This window comes from Cavia porcellus, unplaced genomic scaffold (assembly GCF_034190915.1).
Source record: "Cavia porcellus strain 051 isolate PalLab524CR breed Dunkin Hartley unplaced genomic scaffold, mCavPor4.1 scaffold_40, whole genome shotgun sequence".
NCBI classification, from domain to species: Eukaryota; Metazoa; Chordata; class Mammalia; order Rodentia; family Caviidae; genus Cavia; species Cavia porcellus.
Genome location: NW_026947523.1, coordinates 8,588,011 through 8,607,845, shown reverse-complemented (window position 1 = coordinate 8,607,845; position 19,835 = coordinate 8,588,011). Strand labels below are relative to the sequence as shown.

The window sequence follows — 19,835 nt, the reverse complement described above, 5'->3', positions numbered from 1 at the left end:
GCACCACAAGATTCACAGGCTAGTGTGAGCGAGGCCACGATGAAACTTCCCGTCACGTGGCCAGCGGAAAGCACTGCTAGTGAGGTGAAAAGTGGTTGGAGCTGGTGACTGATGAAGCATGGGCAGGGGGGTGGCTCCCACAGAGTTTCTGGATCCCCCTGAACCTGAATGTGTCCCTCGGGACAACTTCCAAGCCCAGGACTCTTCCTTTACAAGAGGTGCCATAGCCTGATTTTGGGAGGTGACAAGAGGGAAGGTGTGTTAGCCTTGGCAGATAGCGAGGACTCAGGAAGCCCTGCTGAGCTGGCCAGGACAGTGTCCACTGGCTGATGGAGCCTGGGGCCCCCGGCCTCTACTAGGAGCCAGGATTTGGGGAGGGGCTCTGCAGCAGGCACCAAGCAGGTCACCTGAAGGACTGATGTCACCTCCCTGGTACTCCAGCTCAGGATATCACAGCAACCCTGTCCCACTGGCCCCCAGCACTGAGCTCAACCTGTCTCCTCCCAGGCTGGTTCCAGGACAGAAGTGTTGCTTTAAAGCCAAATTACCTACCTAATTAGGCGCTTGGGAGTTGCCAGGAGGTAGTGGGGGTTTTGTTGATTTTTTAAAAAGACTTTTAGCACCGAAGCTTTGTGATAAAGTGAGTGTGTAATTAGGAATTAATTTCTCACTCCCGAAAGTGATGTCTTACTGGGGCCTGAGGGAAGTCAGCTGGGTGGCCTGACACCCACTCAGCGGCCCCTACCTTACCTTGTCTTTCCTGAAGCAGGGCCTGGGGACCCAGCACCCACACTGTCATCATGGTGGGAGGACTGGAAGGGAAGATGGTTTCTTTTTCACAGGTGGCTTTGGCCAAAAGTGGGAGGCATTATTCACAGTAGATGCTTCCTGAGGGCCTGCTGGGCATGGTGATGCGTGTGCCAGCTTGTGTGTGTGCATGCATGCGTGTGTGTGTGTGTGTGTGTGTGAGGTGATGGAGAGGGGCCACCCAGCATGGGTGCTGCTGGAGCCCAGCCTCCTCATCCCAGCCCGTGGCTTCTGCCCTGGACGGTGCCCTGGCTGCTGGCAGCTTCCCATCTCCCTCCAGGCCAGTGAGAACTGTTTGTCACCAGCTCCACAGGAGCTGTCCTTCCTCCAACCGGCTGATGTCACCCTAGCCTCCATTCTCTGAGTGCCAAATCTGAGAACCACTTTGCACAGGCTCTCAGGACCCCTGGGTGCCGTGGCACCAGCAGCCCGTGTGGTGACCTCCTGGTGATCAGCTCTTCTGACCTGTGGCTCCTGGGGTGACCTCCCTGTGCTCCTGGCTCAGGCTGTGCAGAGTGAGCAGTTTTCAGGGAGCTGTAGCAGAGCCGTGGATCGGGGCCTGATGTGGGGCAGAGGTGGCTCCCTGGAAGAGGAGGCCCTGGAGAGAGGCCAGGGGCAGGAGGAGACTGGGCTCGGTATAGGAGCAAGGCCTGTGGAGGTGTGCAGAGGCCAGGCTGCAGGGCCCTCAGAGCTGAGGGCAGGGGCTTGGGCTTTGTTCTAAGGGCACTCGGTAGCTGTGGAGGATTTAGAGGAGGGGAACGACGCAGACTGAGTTTCTAGAAGGTTTGTGCTGACCGAGGGTTGAGGCAGCAGGAGGCAGGGCAGGCAGGAGGCTGCTGCCGCTGTCGCTGTTGGGAGAGGGGGCTGGTGACAGCCTAGGACAGGGGTGGCCCAACTGTCAGCAGGTGTCCTGGGGTGGACTTAGTGGCACAAGTTACTGGTGAGGTTCCCAGGACAGAGTTCAAACTGCATTTCATGGCATCTCCCCACTCCTGTCCAGTGTCCCCCTTCCTGTCCTTGTCCAGTGAGAGAAAAATGAGAACCACTGGCTTCTTCAGTGTGCAGATACTAAATGCTTCTCGTTCACCTTCCTCAGACAGTGGATAAGCTCCAGCAGAGCACCCGTGCTAGGGTCATGAAATGTAGGAGGGTTGAGACTTAAGAGAAATGTTTGGGCAAGTGGGGTCTCCGGAAAGATTCACAGTGTCAAGATCTTTCAGACTGTAAAGACTTAGTAATGTCTCATTTCCTCTTTCTACTTGGCTGCCAGGAAGCTTAGAGCTAAGCCCTCAACCCTAAGTTTTACAAGAAATTTTCGTTAGGGGGTACTTTTCATTGCAACCAGTGAGGTCTCAGGGGAATTTTTGCAGTAGACCCTGGAAAGTTCATTCTCACCTGAAGACCTGGAAGGTTAGGGCTGGGGTGAAGGAAAGGGGGTCCAGGTCTGCCTCTGTGTCTTTGGGTGTTCCCAGTGCTTTGCTCAGTAGTTACCATTTTTCTGCAGGGACTGCCAGTCTGGGCAGGAGCCTGGGGGTCTGATCAGCCTCTCATGGCAAGAGGGAGTCTAGGGGAGTTTGAACCCCAGAGTTTACTACCTGGGCAATCCTGGGCCTCTGTGACATCCCGTCATAGCCATATCCCACGCAGGACCCTCGTACCAACTGCTTCCCACTGCCCCTTGTCATGAAGAAACATGGAGTGCCAGCCAACACCACTTCCCACCATGACGCCCAGACTGGGCATGTGGCCTCGTCCCCACCCCAAGGCCTCATGCTCCAGGCAGTGTGGGGCAGGAGTCGGACACACAGATTGTCTTGAGACCTCCACATGGAGCGTGGCTGTGGCTCGTGACTGGGACCCATCCTGGTGGAGGGCTCGTGGAGGGGGATGGGGGCGGGGCCAGAGGCGTGGCCCACCCTCACATGGCTCACCTCAAACTGTGTGGCACAGGCAATTAGTGACACGGGAGGTCATGAAGAGTCCCCAGCGCACAGTCACCCTGTCTCCCAGGCACTTAGAAGGCACCCATTCATTTCTACCCTGAGCTTCACTGGCTGGGTGCAAGTCCCAGCAGGCACCCCTAGCATTAGGTGGGATGCCCTTTGGGCCCTGGGACACAGGGCATGGGTGAACGGGCCCAGTGAGGGCTGGGAACCTCAGTGTGCCTGGCAGAGTGCACCAGAGCTGGTGCCCATGCCTGGCAGGATCAGGGAAGCCGGGGCAGGAGGAGGTCTGCGTGTGTGTTTGTGTGTGTGGGGGGGAGGTGGCGCTGGCCTTGGCCGCCTATGCAGGGGCCTCTCCAGGCCCCGGATGTGCGTGTGTTGGAGCGAGCCCCTGTGTGTGCTTGCGCACGCCACCCCCACAGCGCCTCTGTCACATGTGTCTCCCTGGAGAACTCTTTCTACTAAATACAAAGATGACAGCTTGGCTCACCCACGCACGGAATCCTCACCCGGCCCCGCTCCCTCGCTGTGCCCCCCCAGGGCCCCTCCCCGTCTCCCTCTCTTCTCCCCTCTCCCCCTGGGGTCCCCCAGGTCTTTGTCTCAGGTTCTAGTCTGTCACTTTGGGGGTCACCCCTGAGTAGGAGTGTGCGTGCGTGCATGATGGTCTCGGAGGAGTGTGTGTGTGTGCGTGTGCGCGTGTGCACAGCCGGCTGTGTGCAGGTGGAGGGGAGCGGGCGGGACAGGGCATCTCAGGAAAAGCTGCTTCCGTGCAGTCAATCACCCCGCACGCACGTGGCAGGAGGGGGTGGGACGGACAGGTTTGCGGGCGGCGGAGGGGGACAGCCTTTGCTACCCGCTGGCGCTGATGTGGGCCCAGGTGGAGCCCGGCGGGCTGGGGAGGGCTGGTGATCCGTGCCCGGTGTGCGGGGGGGGGGGGGAGGGTTACCCCCCCCCCCCCGCTGAACCTCCGTGGGGGGCTGATAGCAGGGTCAGGCGGGATCTGATAGGAGCACAGGGGACTGTGGAGGGTCCCCAAAGATGGCTGGGGGAGACCCGCTGGGGGAGGCTGCAGATGGGTCGTTGAATGGGTGGGGCAGCTGCCTGGGGAGGGTGGGAGGGTCCAGGGCAGCGCTGAGGGCCTGCCATCTATAGTCTTGGCCTTTGTCTCCTTGCCTGCCTGGGTGCTCCTGGGACAGGGGCTGGGTTCTTAGGCGGGGATGTCTCCCCAGAGAGGCTCTGAGGACTCCAGGGCACCTGCAGGAAAGCTTGGGCATGAGCTGGATGAGGATGAGGGGACCCTCCAGGCAAAAGGGACCATGTGGGTAAAAGCTCTGGGGTGGGGGGCTCCCTGAGAGCCCACAGTGCTGTACTTTGCTGCCACGGCCCAGGGCGGCACCTAAGCTGCCTCACCTGCAGAGGCTGGGCAGGGCCACAGTGCTGGAGCAGGGGGCTTTGAACTCAGATCTCTACCCCTTTGCTGGGTGACACAGGGCACAGAAAGTCCTCTCTCTGAGCTTTGCCCTCTCCCCTCACATCAGGGCTTAGACCCCTGGCGTGATCAGCTTCTAGGGGTGGCAAGGGTTCACAGCATGGCTGTTGATGTGACCAGGATGGACAATCCCTGAGGAGTCGCCTTGGGGACCCCTCAGCACCTCCATTCTCCTCTCAGGAGTGGGTGCAATGGAAGGTGGTCTGGTGGGGGGGAGCTCTAGAAGTCGGGGCTCACACCAGCTGGGGGTCAGGTGGATGGGACAGAAGGGCAGCAGACAGAAGCTCAGTGCTGGCCTTGCAGGGGGAGCTGATGTCTCTGTTCTTGTCACCCCGTCTACCCCTCTGTGTCTGTGGACCCTTCCCCTGTCACCAGCCCGGTTTACAGAGGGGGACATAGAGGTCAGGCAGATAGCCGAGGCTGTACACACCGTCTGCAGAGTGGGTGTGGGTGGGCCCGGTGGCCAGCGACCCCCGCAGGGCCACCTCTGCACTGTCCCTCACTGTGTTCCATCTCTCCGCAGGATGGTGGAGTACTCCCTGGACCTTCAGAACATCAACCTGTCAGCCATCCGCACCGTGCGCGTCCTGAGGCCCCTCAAAGCCATCAACCGTGTGCCCAGTGAGTCGCCCTTCCCTGTGCCCTGCGCCGGCCCCGCCGGCCTGGCTGCTGCGGGACGGAAGCAGTGTGAAGCCACTGCAAGGTGCCCCTGAGAGCTGAGTTCCAAAGTAACCCGGATTGCAGCATCTTGGGGATCTTACTGTTGGGGGACAGAAGTTGCCTATGGGGGTGGGCTGCTCAGACTGGGGGGCGGAGCCGAGCTGCTTAGTGTGAGCAGAAAGCTGTTTAGGGTGAGGGGGGTGCAGCACTTCCCTGGGCAGTGAGGCCTGACCCCTTACTTGTCACCCTGACTTGAGCTCTGTCACCCACCCACCCTCAGGACCACGTACCACTCACCCCTCTGTCTGCTCACTCACTCACCCATCTACTTACCCTCCTCCTTTCCTTCTTTCCTTCCTTCCATCCAGCCACACATCCACCCACCCATCCATCACCTCATCCATCCTTCCATCCCTCTATCCATCCATTCACCTACCCAATCACTCGTCCATCCATCCATCCATCATCCACCTACCCATCCACTCATCCATCCACCTAATCCATCTAATCCATCTAATCCATCTAATCCATCCACCCTCAGTGGATAAGAGAGGTCACCTCATCACCAGAAGTCCTGATGTCTGCCCAGGCGTATCCCATGTGCATCTCTGGATCTTGTGAGCCTCACAGTTGCCCTGGGGTGGGTGGGGTGAGCTGTTCTCAATTTAGAGATGGAAACCCAGACACCCATTTGAGGATCCACTACCAGGGGGCAGCAGCTGCAGGGGCCAGTTAGGTTCCCAGCCCCTCCACTGCCCTATGTTAGGAGTGGCCTGGGGACCTGGGGATGGGGGTCCCCAGAGGAGGATCCTGACTGTGGGGGCTTTCCTTCCTCTTGGGGAAGGACAGTTACTTGTGTAAGCACCTCCCACCCCACCAGGGTCCAGGCACTTGGCAAACTGATGTCTGTCTGATTTAACCTTCTCTACAGCTTGTGTGACCCCAGAGAGCTTAAGTGTCTCTTGCAAGGTCACACAACAATTCAAAGGCAGGGCAGTGATCCGAACAGAGTTCTGCCTGTGCCTGGCTCTTTCCCTGGCTCAGCCCGGATCCTTGTTTCCCTTTCCTGCCTGAGCCTCAGTGTCCCGCTGTGCACCTTGATCCCTCCCCAGGGTCAGCAAAGGCCCCGCGCCCAGCCCCTGTCCCGGGGGGGCCCCACCCAGCCCCCTCTCCTCCATCCTCTGCTGCCTGCCTGGAGAGTCTGGCCTCATTGGGCTTGCAGAACCTGGGTGGGGTGGTGGCACTGCACGCCACGCCCTGGGACATGTGCATAACAGGGTGACCAGCAAGAGGCTGGGGCTGGCTGGGCCCCAAGGGTGACCTGATTCCTGCATGTGCAGAGCTGAGGCAGCTGGCAGAGATGCCAGGTCTTAGATGACACATCCAGGGCCACCTTGGCACAGTGGGAAACCCCAAGGGGTCCGGAGAGCAATGGAGGGGGGTGGGAGGAGGAGCCACTCAGCCTGACGGCTAGGCCGGGGCTGGGACACCCGAGGGGCTGTGTTGGGGGGCATCTTCGCTGTGTCCTTCTCACCCCCACAGTCCTAGAAGGTTCCTTAGAGAAGCCCTGGCTGACAACCATCTTTTCCCCCTGACAAACAGGGAAGGCTCGCACACGGGGCTGTCCCCAGCCAGGGTCACATAGCAGCTGCTCGGCAGAGACCAGATTAAACCAGAGCTGCTCCCCCGCCATGCGTCTACTTGGCCCTCAGCCCCACCTGCCTTAACTGACAAAAGGGCCCAAAGGTGGACTTCGTCTGCTCAGCACCCAGCACTGTGCCAGGTGGTGAGAAGATAGCAAGGGGCTGTCCTGTGCTGGACCACAGGCTTCAAGCGCTCAGCCAGGGGTTTTAGGGGACGAAGGGGACCGGCCATGTGACCCGAGTCTCCCTGGGGAGGTGGAGTCTGAGCTGAGCCCCTCCAGAGCCTTTGGGTTCACGGGTCCATGTCAGGGCCAGGGCTGGGTGCCGCTGGGGCACCAGGATGGAGAAGACAGGGCTGAACCAGGATAGGCTTGTGTGCTCCGGGGCCACAGGAGCCATGGGAGAGGTTAGTGGGGGGCGGGGTGGAGGGGACCCCTGGGTAATGTGGGTGGAGGAAGGCAGAGCCTAGGTAGTGAATGGATGGAGGAGGCGCTCTTGGGCCTGGCCAGGGTCTGAACTGGCTGACTCAGTGTTTTGGGGGGACACAGCAGCGAGAGTGCAGAGGGGGGCCTTGCCTTCCTGGGGCTCCCCTCAGTGCTCTCCATTTCTGTCCCTCAGAAGACAGCCACGTGCACTACTGTCACACTCCTGGCCCCTTGCAGGGCTGTGTGTGCAGTGCTGAGGGCCTACATGGGGGCACTGGGGACTGGGGATCCTGCGCTGTGGGCCTAGAGCAGCTCTTGGGCGAGGGGGGCAACGGCAGCGGGAGGGGTTCGTGCATGTGGGAAGGGGCGGGGTGCAGGGCAGGCGCTCAGGTTGCGGGTCACATGCTGGCTGGGTGGCTTCCGTGCTTCTGCGTGGTGTGGGGGCGAGAAGCTGCGTGTGTCTGTGGGAGAAGGCGTGTGCATGTGTGAGTGTGCTGCGGGGCGTGCGCACATGTCTGTCGTGTGTACCTGTCACTGTGGTGTACTCAGGGGAGCGTGTTTGCACCGGTGCCTCTGCTTCCCTCTGTGGCCCCTGCCACCCTCCCGCTGTGCGTGGAGCTCATTAAGTGGCTCCTGGCTGCAGCGGTCACTCGCTGTCCCCGGTGCCAGCCCGCCTGCCCGTTCTCTGGAGAAGGACAGGATCTGCCACCAGCCCAGCATCCCCGCCCTGGACGCTCCAATTATAGGAGCCTCGTGCCGGAGGAGAGGCGCCTCGTCTGTCCTCAGGGCTTTCTCCCTGCTAATGGCCCCCCTGGGAGGCCCCGATTCCTCCGAAGCAGCCCTGGGTCCTCCGGGGGAGGCTGGAGCTCTGACTTCCAGAGCTCCCCTGGGTGTTCCCTGGAAGGGACCTTAGGATAAAGTCCTGTCCTCTCTTGCTTTAATCACCGGGAGCCGGAGGGGGATCTCTGAGGTCCACTGGTCCAGGTTCCGCTTTGCTTTTGGCCCTCCCCAGAGTTGCCAGGGAATGAATGGCTTGGGAGGAAGCGTGGGCACCTAGAGGCGCTTCCTAGGGGCTACTGTGGGTCTCTTCTCTTTCTAAACATGAGTTTGCCAGAAGCCCCGCTAATTGGTGCCATCTTTAGGGTTGTGTCCGCCCTGGGATGTGTTCGACTGTAACTTGCAGCTCTCACTTTTGCCACTAGATGGCAAGCTAGAGAGCGGGTACCAGGGGAAGTTAAATGGGGGCTGTTGGCTGCAAATCTGCGGGGGTGGGGTGGGGTGGTGGATGGAGTTTGCCATTTAGAATTCTACAGAGGTCGAGGAGGGTGCTCCATGACTGTAATGTAATCCCCAGGACCACAGAACTAGCCACCAACCAGCTATCAACCAACCACCAACCAACCACCCAGCACAGGCTGCAAAGCCCCAACTCAGTCCACAAGGAAGATTCGTTGGGGGCCAGGGAATTCTGGTCTCAGCTCTGCCATCAGCCCTCTGTGTGACCTGAGCCTCAGTGTCCCCACTTGCACAGTGCAGGAGGAGGGACTGGATTAGATGCTCGTTCTCAGCTTCATCCAGGATGGATGGGGCCCCAGCCCTCAGGGTGGTCTCTAGGGAATCTTGTAAGATTAGTCCTTCCGGGCCACCCTGCAGTCTGTGTCCTGGCTTCTGTCCGGGTCTCTGATGGGTAAAGGGAAGGAGATGGCACTGAGGAGCAGGCTGGGTGGGGTGGGGTGGAAGCTCTTGAGTTGGGAGACCCCTCCTGTATTTGTTTTCTTCAGCAGTACTAGGGATTGAACCTAAGGCTTTCTTCACACTGAGCTAGAGTCCCAGCCCTTCGGGTTTTTTTTAAAAGACAATCATATTAAGTAACTAAGTGGCCCAGGCTGGGCTTGAACTTGTGATCCTCTTGCCTCAGCCTCCCAAAATGCTGGGATTATAAACGTGGCACTGCACTTGGCTTTCCTGATCCTATTCAAGGTGTGTTTTCTTCCATTAGAAACCAAGGCAGTCACTGTGAGGCCCAGGCCCTGGCCACACTCTTTCTGGCTGTCACCCCCAAGTTCAGCCCTGACTCAGCTACCAGCCACCCGTGAGGGGGCTATGGGACTGGGGTTCCTTCTCAGAAGGACTGTGGGGAGCTCCATCCTGGATGAAATCTGGGGGAAAGAACTGTGCCAGGAGCCAAACTCCCCGGAGTGGGTGTTTCCTTAGGGGTTGGTGGCAGCAAAGGATGGCTGGGGGCTGCCTTACCCTAACTTCACCTGGGACTTTGGGCTGTCTCTTGGAAGGTGAGCTGGGGAAAGGGGTGAGAGGTGAGTGGATAGAGAACGTCTGGCCAGGTATCTGGTGAGAGGTGACTTGGGGATGGGGAAGGACGAGCAGCTGGGGCTGCGGAAGAGGTGTGTGGAGCTGGACTAGGCCAGGCACAGGTGGTGCCCAGGGACAAGGGCTGAGATTAGGGTAGGCGTGGGCTCCAGATACTGGTGTTGACTGACTGACTGACTCCTTCATGGGGGCCACCAGGCTGGGGCAGCACAGCTGGGGTCAGAGAGGACGCTGAGCCACAGCCCCTCCTGCAGGCAGACACCTGGACGGGAACCACAAGCATGGGACACGGGCTGGCAGCTGGGACCTCAGCAGCCTGGCGTCTGGGCCTGGCCTGAGCTCCCCTGCACTCTGGTTGGCAGGGGCAGCAGCAGGAGCAGCAGAGCTGAGCAGCCTCCGCCAGCAGAGAGTGAGGGCCCCTGGGGGCCAGGCCACAGCCTGGCACCCTGCTCCCTCAGCACCCCCTCTCTGCCATGGGCTATGCCCCTGGCATAGGCTGGCATGTGTTCAGTGTTTCTACTTGAACTGGCCTGGCAGAGTGGCGGAGCTAATCTGGACTGACAGCTCTGTCTGAGAGCACCCTGAACCTCGAGGGGAAAGGCCTGACTGGACGGGCACCCTCCTCCTGTCACCTCTGTCACCTCTGCCTATGGCCACTGAGGCCTCCCCTGCCCAGGATCCCTTGGAGCAGAGGCCATGGCTGGGTCCCCAACCTGAGGGCAGAAGGGGGTAGCAGCACCTCATGGGCCAGCAGAGGACAGGAGGGGTGTGGTGTGGGGCACAGGATGGGGGTGAGGATTTCCCTGCCAGTGAGTATCTGATCTCAAAATCCTCCTGCCTCAGCCTCCCAGAGTCTGGCATTATAGGCGTCTGCTACCATACCCAGCTTACCTTCTGTAGATGAGGCCACCAGGGGCCCAGAGAGACTGAGTTTTATCTCTCAATCACCCAGCCTGGCCTGGAACCCAGATCAGTCCTGGGTGGTTTTCCCCTTCATGGCTGGGAGCAGGTTCTTGGTCATACTTAGGGGTCATCTGGCTGGGTGGGAAGGGAGGAAGGAGGCATGGAGGCTGCCTGGAGGAGGAGGAGGAGGGCTTGGGAGGGGGAGGGGAGCGGGGTGAGAGAGGCAGAGGGTGACACGCAGGTGGTTTGCTCTCTCCTTCTGTCTGTCTGTCTGTCCTTCTCTCCACTGTGTGCACTTGTCGGGGCACCAGCCACCCTGCACCCGCCCCTCCCTGTCCCTCCTCTGTGCTTCAACTGCTGTGTGTCTGCCTCCCTCTGTCTCCTGAACCGCGGTTCTTTGCCGCTGGTTCCTCTCCTCTCCCCAACTCGACCTCCTCCACCTCTTGGGCCTGTGCCAGGGGACCGAGGGCAGAGAGTAACCATCCAACCTGTCTGGTAATTACTTGACCGAGGACATAAAAGGAAGCTTAGCTGAGGTCTCTCCAGCTCCTCTGCCTCCCTAATCCCGTGGCCCCTTTTCCTGGCTCGGAGCTCCTTCTAAGTCCCTAATTAGCTAATTATGCCTGGCTCTGTGGCCCTGGAACTCCAGGGCCCCCAGGGAGGGCTGTGGAGGGAGCTGGGGCCCAGCTGGGGAGCGGGAGCCAGGAGAGGAGGAGGTGGGTCCATTCGGAGAAGGCAGCTGGGCAGGTTTTCAGAGCCCTCCGGAATTTCAATATCCTGGAGAACAAGGGAAAGGTAATTAATTGAGCAACACAGGCAGCTGAGGGAGCGGCCCTGAGCAGCTCTGGGGCTGCCAAGCGCCTCCTCCCGAGCTCCCGCTTCCGGTCCAGCCTGTCCTCCAGCTGCTGCCCCAGCCTCTGCCCCTTCCAAGCTGATCAAGGCCCCCACCTGCTTGGAAATCTGCAGAAGACCACAGTGACCAGTCTTTTGAGCCCCACACTCTGGGGCCCCTCCACAGGGCCCCTGTAGGCCCCCACGATCTCACTCTGCAGGGTCACCCCTGTGCCTTGGCCATGCCAGCTCCTGAGTCTGGCCAGCAGCTCGTCCTGCAGGGCTCAAAGCCAGCCTCTGCCCAGATGTGCCTTGGCCTTGGTCCTTTTGCTCAGCGCTGTGGTCTCCCTGCTGCTAGGCTACCAGTTCGGGGAGGCGGGGACGAACCTGGTCTTGTTCATCTCTGGATTCCCTGGGTGCTCAGCACTGCTGGGCACACAGCAGGCAGCTATCTGGTATTTGAGGAAGGTGTTCGTGGGTGCATGAATGGCGGGGTGCAAGGAGGGCCTGCGATCCCCTGACCTCAGTCAGTTGGACCCATTTGTGTGGATCACGTAGGGGCCTCGGGTGCCCGGTGTGGGGGCAGAGAAAGGTGAGGCATCAAGCCCTTGGCAACTCTCAGAGGGATGGAGCAGGCTGCCAGGGAGCCCCATTGCTGTCTTGGGAGGAGGCTGACCTAGTTTTGTGGGGAGGGAGGTGGGGGTGGGAATTAATTATTGATTGAAAATCACTCCACATAGAGTTCGTGATGCAAATCCCCAATACTTAGCCTCATTAATAACCACCTCAGCCCACCCCTGGCATGAGTGAAAATCTGGACAGGACCACTGTTCTGTTGTCACCATCCCGTCATCCCCCACCCCGTCTTCCTCTCTTCCCATGACTTATCACACCCGTGGTTCATGAGCAGCCGTACTGGCTGAGCCATGTTGGCTGAGCCAGGACCTGCTGGGTTCTTGGAACGCTGAGGTGACTCAGACACAGACCCTGCTGCCAGGAGCTCAGTAGAGGAGATAGGACAGGCAACCCTTAGGCTGGAAGGCCAAATGTCGATGGAAGCAGAATCCTCTTAGGTTGTGCAGTATACAACCTGCATCACTGTGCAGGTAGTCAGAGGTGCTGAGATTATCTACAGCAGAGGAGTGAGAAATGAACTCTCCTGGGGATGGAGTGAGAAAGGGTCTGAAAGACTCACAGAAAAAGCTTTCACGGGGCAGTGGTGATTAAACAGGGGTTTACCAGGAAGAGGGTGATGAGTTACAGAAGGAGAGCTGGAGCTGGTGTCAGGCCACCTGGTTTAAATCCAGGCCTCGCTGCTTCTTAGCCTGGGTCCACGGGCGTGTCGCTTCGGTTCTTTGCGCCTCCCATTGTGTCCTAGTGTAACATAGAGATGGTGCCGCCAACCTCACAGGCCTGAGGGAGACCATATGTCCATAGAAGTGTCCCATAGATACCTATTCGACCCGCTGAGATCCAGTGTAAGTGCGGTGGGGCCCAGAGCCATTTCCCTGGCTTTCTGGGAGAGGAGCAAATAGGAAGGGCCGGGCTGATCTGGTGCTCACAGCTGGCTGGAGCTGGGGAGCTCCTCTGCCTGTGTGTCCTGGCCTCTCCTTGGTCACTCACTTCTCTCTTGCGCTGCTCCTGCTGACCTCACCCTCTCCACCCTGCAGGCATGCGGATCCTGGTGAACCTGCTCCTGGACACGCTGCCCATGCTGGGCAATGTCCTCCTGCTCTGCTTCTTCGTCTTCTTCATCTTTGGCATCATTGGTGTGCAGCTGTGGGCTGGCCTGCTTCGTAACCGCTGCTTCCTGGAGGAGAACTTCACCATGTGAGTGTGGCCTGGGGCTCTTGCTTCGTGCCCCTTGGGGATGGGGAAATCAGGACCGACCAGGCAGGAGCAGCAGACCGAAGGGAGTGTCATACTGGAAGCTGCCCCTGCTGGAGACATCCCTAGGAGATGTGGGGACTTAGCATGGGGTGGGCTGTGTCTCCTTCTTCTGGGTCTAATTGGGAAGTGAGGGTTGGGTAGGGCCTGGACCACCTGTCCTTTGCTGCAGGGGTCACCATGATGCTTGGGTGGACTACAGAGGGGGTGCCCGGTGGTGAGGCTCCCTGCAGGTTAGGTGGGAATTTTTGCTCAAAAGAAGCCAGTCCAGAGCCAGATGGGGCAGAGGGGCAGGATGAGGCAGTGCTGCTTCTCCTGGTCTGTCTGTGTGGACAGCTGTGAACAGTTGTTAGTGCTGAGTGTGGGGGTCCAAGTGCACCCAGCCTCTGTGTCCTGTGTGGATCTGTCCTACATCATTCTGTAGCTGATCTGATTACCGAGGGTCACTCCTGGAGCCTTTTCCTCTGTCCTCACCACTGCACCCACAAACATGGACCAGGTATCAACTTTATAGCAAAGAACTGGGGACGAGGTTGGGGTGGTGGTGGTGAGGTTTACACAGCAACTCAGTGGTCGCCAGCACCCAGAGCAGAGCAGCTGCTGATCAGGACTCACAGTGGGGCAGCAGGATGTGTTCTGGGGCTCAGAGCTCTGGACTCAGAGCATTGCAGCTCAGGGTCCCAGGAAGCCTCTTTGGTGGGGTCCCGGAAGTCCCCACTGTCCTTTGCATGCTTTCCCAAGGGACCTGACAGTAGTGGTCTGAGGGCTAGGCAGAGCAGGTCCCTTCTGGGGTCTGCATGCTTGCAGGTCAGAGCTGGGGCCTCAGGGACTTCCATCCAACGTGGTCACTATGGAGATGAGGCTGAGGCCAAGCAAGGGAAGGGACTCCCCTGGGCCACACAGCAGGGCTCCTACCAGGAGTTCGGTCCTCCCTAGTCTAGGGTACCAGGCCCAGTGTGGGACCTCGGGGATAAGAGCTTCCTTGCTCAGCCTGCAGGGGACCCGGGCCTGGGTGCAGAGGGATTGAGAGCTGAGAGGAGGTGTGAGGGCAGCACAGTGATGGGGGTAGGACAGAAGGCACTTGCTGTCCCACAGGACGGGACCTGGAGCTGAGCCCAGCAGGTGAGTGAGGCTGGCTCTACAGCTGCAGGGTGGCATGGAACAGGAGCAGGGGGCCTGGCCTTCAGGGTGCAATTCTGCCTCTGCCAGCTGCGTGACCTTGGGAGCAAGTGGCCAAAAGACCTCGTGCCTCAGTTTCCCTCTCAGGGTTGTTGTGGGATGACCCCAGTGAGGGTTTTAGAATAGCACGTGGCCCCAGGAAGCATGGAGCAAGTGTGGGTGGTGAGGGTGGGTATAGCTCAGGGCACCTCTGTCTTTCACGGACTCCGGAAGCTGAGACAGCATCTGGGGTCACAGGGTGTATGAAGCCGTCCTGGGCATCCCGGGGCTGGCTCGGAGCCGGTGCAGGGTGGTGCTTCGTAAACTCACGGAATGGCAGTGTGTGCCCCGAAGATGATCCTGAGCGATGACAGCTGAGACAGCTGGTGTTTACGGGGCGCTCAGCTTGTGCTGGGTGCTAGTCTCTGCGGAGGCGGGGGGAGACTCAGTGATCTTCCAACACCCTGGGAGGGGAGAATGTTATCAGCATCATTTTCCATTTGACTCAGAGAAGTGAAGCTGCTTGCCCAGGGCACGCAGGGTGCAGAGCTGGGGTTTGGACCCAGGCCGGCAGGGGCATCAGAGGCTTTGCTCCCCAACCCAGCAGGCCTGGGTGGAGGTCAAGGGCAGAGGAGGCTGCAGGTGGCCTGAGGAGGGACAGGACCGGCTGGCAGAGCTGCTGTAGGAGGAATGAGGCTGGGAGGTGGCTAGGGGCCTGGCTGGGCTCCCCATTATCTCTGACCCTCTGGGCGGGTCCCCGGTGCCTACTTTCCCTGAGGGAGAGCAGGTGAGAAGGTCCCTGGTATAGCAGAGATGCCAGGAAGGGTGGCCTGACAGGCGGGGCAGAGCCATGCCGACCCATGTCCCAGCTCCATGCAGCTGTCCCCAGCTTGCACCCGAGAACAGAGGGACCCTGCTGCCCAGATATGTCCCCTGGGGGACCGTGTGCAGCACCGTGTGACGCTGAGAACGCTGTTTGTGGATTTTCAGGTGTGATTAAGTCTAAAGAGGAAAACTCAAGTTGGAATAAAATATTTGCAATTCCTGTAACCACCAGAGGCCTGAGAACCAGAATAAAGACAGAACTCCTGGAAGGACCAGAAAGAGGCTAATTAGGAATGGCCCCCAGGACCTTAGCAGGCTGATAACCATGTGAAAAGGGGTTTGTCATCGCTGGTGTTCAGGGACATAGAATTGAAACCATAGTAGGACATCGAGATGCCCCAGCAGAATGATCCAAATCCGAATGCGAAAGTGGCAGTCGTTGCTGAGGATGAGTGTGGGGACCCCTGGCATGCCGAGGGGCTTGGTGTGTCCCTTGTGGAAAGCGGGGAGAGCCTTAGCTGCTCCTGGTGTTTGATCAAAAGGAAAGACACCTTAGCTCCCCAACATAGAAGTGAGAGTATTTATGAGTCAGAAACCCGAGGCCCAGAAATGATCTAAAGCAATAGTTGGATAAATAACAAGCATCGTATTTCCTCTGAATTTGCTCAGAGAAATGAGAACAAAGGAAGTACTTCTCATACCCTGCGTGGTGTCTTTTGGGGCACAGAAACTTCTAGTTTAAGATGAAGTGCAAGCCAGGTGTGGTGGTGCACGCCTGGACTCTCAGGACTCTGGAGGCTGAATCTGGAAGATCGCAAACCTGGGCAACTTAGGGAAACCCTGTCTCAATAGCAAGGGCCGGAGACGGGGTTCAGTGGGAAGACCCTGGGTTCAGTCCCAGTACCACAAACAGACAAACCCCCAAAAAAGCCCAAAACAAGAATGAAGCTGGTTGATCATTCATTTTTTAGCATTGTGGGGTTTTTTTTGTAGAAATTGAACTCAGGACCTCACACTTGCCAGGTGGGTGCTGTGCCACTGAGCTAAATCTCTGGCCCCATAGCATCATATTTTGTGTCCAGTTTCAGAAATCTTCTCCTGACCCAAGGTCCTGGAAGTATTCGCCAGTGCTTTCTTTGAGACACTTTCTTGTTTTGTCTTTGGAGTTTGGGTCCTTTCTGTGTTAGATAATTTTGGGTATGGATGGTAGTTGGCTAGGGTGGGGATGTGTCCAGGATTTATTTGTTTAGTGACTATTTACTTGTCCCAGGACTACTGGTTGAAAAGTCCCTCCCTTTCCCATGGGATTGCCAAGGCCCCTTTGTTAGGAGTGGTGGCCCCGAGTGTACGGGTTGTGCTGATGGGTGGTGGGTGTTACCATGTTGTCCTCCACAAAGCTTGTTCAGGGTGCGCTCTCCCAGAGGTGCTCGTGAGCCTGTTCCTCCTCCTGCTTCCCCACGCTCTGCTCAGTCGGTCCTGGGAAGCTGGCCATTCCCGTGGTGTAGATGATCTCACTGTTACCTTTGCCTTTATGCATAGGTTTGGCTCTGAGCTCTGCGGTGTCCCACTGATCTTTCAGCTTCTGTTACAGTGACACCGCTGTTCTCGTAATTCTAGTTGTAGGATATTTTGCCCTGGTGTAGGGTTGGTTTCCATTCATCTTTCTGCCTCGAGAAACCTGCTTGATCTGTCTCGCATACAGATAACTCCTTGGGCCATCTGGCAGGTTCCATAGACAAAAACTGGTTGGGATTTTGATTGGGATTATGGAGAAGCCCTAGGATTCTCACCTCCATTTTATAGATGAGGAAGCTCAAGTCCAGCAAGGGAAAGTACCCAGCCCTGTGTCACCTACACAGGAAGTAGTGGGGCAGACAGGCTCTCACCCTCGTGCTCTGGGTCAGCACAGTCCAGCACTTCCTTACTGAGCCCTGCGCTGTGTGGGGCGGTGCTGGGGAGGTGGCTATGTTTGCCTCAGGACACTAGCACAGAAGGGGAGAGAGGCAGAGTGTGGCCCCAGGGAGCTCAGAATCAGCTCTATTGGATCCTGGCGAGCGTCCCCCAGAGAAGGCTCCCAGAAGACAGCACCCTGGAATGGGGTCACAGTGCCTTGTGGGGCTTTTCGTGACCTTAATGGAAATGGGAGAGGGGGTACAGAGGGGGTATGCCCAGGCCTGGAGGCAGGGGTTGGGGCTGGTGGGCCAATCCTGACAAGGCCTCTCCTTTCCTGGCCTTCCTGGCCATGATCCCTCCCTTCCCCTCTTTCACCCGTGGACAGACAAGGGGATGTGGCCCTGCCACCCTATTACCAGCCAGAGGAGGATGACGAGATGCCCTTCATCTGCTCCCTGTCCGGGGACAATGGCATCATGGGCTGCCATGAGATCCCCCCACTCAAGGAGCAGGGCCGAGAGTGCTGCCTGTCTAAGGATGATGTCTATGACTTCGGGGCGGGGCGCCAGGACCTCAACACCAGTGGGCTCTGTGTCAACTGGAACCGCTACTACAATGTGTGCCGCACAGGCAGCGCCAACCCTCACAAGGGCGCCATCAACTTTGACAACATCGGGTACGCCTGGATCGTCATCTTCCAGGTGAGGGTCCTCGTGGCCGGGTGGGTAGGGCTGTGGGCAGCTCTTCCAGGCTGCTGGGCATCTGCCACCCTATCTCACTGAGTCAGCCTGGATTGCTGGCCTGGTGGTGCTATGGGCCCATTTTACAGGCAGAGCATCTGAGATTCAGACAGGGGAAGCCCTGCAGTTGGCTAAGGACTGCATGGCTAGCAAGTGGCAAAATCAGGGTTTGTCCTGCATGCACAGACCCCAAAGCCAGGGCTCCCTGCAGAGCCCCAGGATACCTGGAGGCAGAGGTGCCAGCAGGGAAGTTGTGTTGGAGCAGCCACGGCAAGGTGGGGCCCTGCAAAGGGGCATGGGGAGGAAGGCGATGAGGAGCCCAGCTGGTCTGGTCAGCGGGAAAGACGGTTCACCTTGCCCGCAGAGGAGGCTGGGTACTCTGAAAACTTGGGCTCTCAAAGTACCAAAGGACTTGGATATATTGCTTGACCTCTGGCTCTGTCTCCTTCTCTGGAAAGGGGTTTGGGTGGGGTGGGGGAGACAGTCACCCTCCTGCCTCTTCTGGTCTACACACCCAGGCTCCAAGCTGTACCCGGCCCTGCCAGGAGGGCTTTGTGGTCCCCAAAGACTGAGAAGAAATGAGCATGAGCCGGAGCCCCCTGCCCTGCATCTGCACCCCATCTTGCCCAGATATGAAGCCAGGAAACAGGGTGGCCTCTGAGTGAGGAGGCCCAGAGGTCCAGTCCCGGCCTCACTCCTGCCTGCTGTGTGACCCTGAGCAAGTGTCCTCACCCCTGAACCTGTTTCCTCACCAGCAGCTGGGGGCCAGTGGGACTTCATAGGGCCAGTGTCTGTCTCGTCCCTGTGCACAGTAGGGCCTCGGAGTGCGGTGTGGGCATGGCCGGCTGCCTGTCCTGCCTCAGGCTGTCTGTGTCCCCCCCGCTGGCTGCAGGTGATCACGCTGGAAGGCTGGGTGGAGATCATGTACTACGTGATGGATGCACACTCGTTCTACAACTTCATCTATTTTATCCTGCTTATCATAGTAAGTGTCCAGGAGCTGGGGACCGGGGAACGGCAGGAGGGGAGGCTCCTGAGGGGTCCCCAGGGGCCCTGAGAGCCGGGAGAGCTGGCAGGAGGCAGCCTTGATTGAAGGGGCTTGTCGGGCGCGGCTGCCCAGAGCGTCCATCACTCCTGCAGCCTTCATCTCTCATCTCTGGGCAGCTAAATCCCCTCCCCTGCCTTTCCCTTCCTTGAGTCTCTGGGATAACATTCTTCCCCCTGCCTTAGCCAGGTGGGGGTCCGACTCCTCAAGGGTCCCTCTTTTCCTGGGGACTGGAAGAGAAGGTGGCCCCTTGGTGGTGACCAGGTGGAGCCTCTTGAAATTCCCCAAGGTGGCTCTGCCTGCTGGGGTGAGCAGGAGATGGAGGCGGGGTTCCATCCTCCCCTCTGGGCCAGCCCTCTTGTCCCTCATTCTCTTTTTCATGCCTGGCTGCAGCTTCAGCCATGGCACTGTCCCCCAAATGTCAAGGTGATTCACTCTGGGGACCACTGCTCCTCACTCCCTGCTGCGCAAGGCGGGGTCCTGGATGCCTGTGGTGGCTGTCGGGCTCGAGCTTGGTTCCCTGGGGGCAGTGCCCCATCCTGAGTTGGAGGGACCTTGACTGGAGGTCAGGACAAGCTGGCAGGTGACCTGAGATGACGCTGCTGTTGGCTTAGTCCCAGCGTGGTCCTTGGACCGTGGAGACGCATAGATAAGATGAGGGCGTCCTGGATTTTGTTGTGCTTTGCTGCCCTTCCCCTGTTCACAGGAGCTGAGGGCTGACACAGGCAGGGGGCAGGCCTGGGCTCTGCCCTGCAGGAGGACATAGTGGCTGGTAGTGGACAGTGATCCTACAGAGCGTCAGGTGCCCAGAGAGAAGCAGCAGAGGGGGCCCAGGGAGCCGCTCACCCACTGGAGGAGGGGTGCAGAGGGAGGATGAGTCTGGGATTCCGGGGTGACTGTGGAAGGCTCTGCCTGCTCCTCCTGTTAGTTCTGGGCCTGGAGTCATTAACACTGTGTGACCTTGGGAGGCTCCTTGGTGTCCTGGGGCTTCTGTGGAGTAGGGACAGCGGCAGCCCCTGGCTCCTGGGCTCAAGAAGGATTAGGTGAGACCGAGCCAGAATCCTGAATATCCCACAGTAAGTGCTCAGAACATGATGCTTTCGCTGTGATGGCTGCTCGGTGGGGTCCCAGCTCGCCCTGCTGCAGGACAGGGGGTGCTGGCGGATGGCTGGCGATGTGGGTGTTTTGTTGGTGCTGGGAGCGGTGCAGGGAGCAGATCTTCACATATGTACTGCCATGATCCCCCAGGGGCCTGGCT

The 19,835-nt window shown here is 58.8% G+C and overlaps 1 protein-coding gene and 1 long non-coding RNA gene across 2 annotated transcripts in view; one reads left to right on the top strand and one right to left on the bottom strand.

Moving 5' to 3' along the window:
- The window catches only part of Cacna1i (calcium voltage-gated channel subunit alpha1 I), a 77,953-nt gene that overhangs the window by 27,680 nt on the left and 30,438 nt on the right, over positions 1-19,835 (top strand). Inside the window, 4 exon segments of the mRNA XM_063243917.1 lie at positions 4,763-4,860; positions 12,700-12,859; positions 17,178-17,493; positions 18,425-18,517. Of these exon segments, the coding sequence (XP_063099987.1) occupies positions 4,763-4,860; positions 12,700-12,859; positions 17,178-17,493; positions 18,425-18,517 (667 nt within the window).
- Positions 8,289-10,449, bottom strand: LOC134474876 (uncharacterized). Its single transcript, XR_010045770.1, has 2 exons — positions 10,187-10,449; positions 8,289-8,647 (listed from the first exon to the last, which is right to left on the bottom strand). It is a non-coding gene; the product is annotated as an uncharacterized LOC134474876 (long non-coding RNA).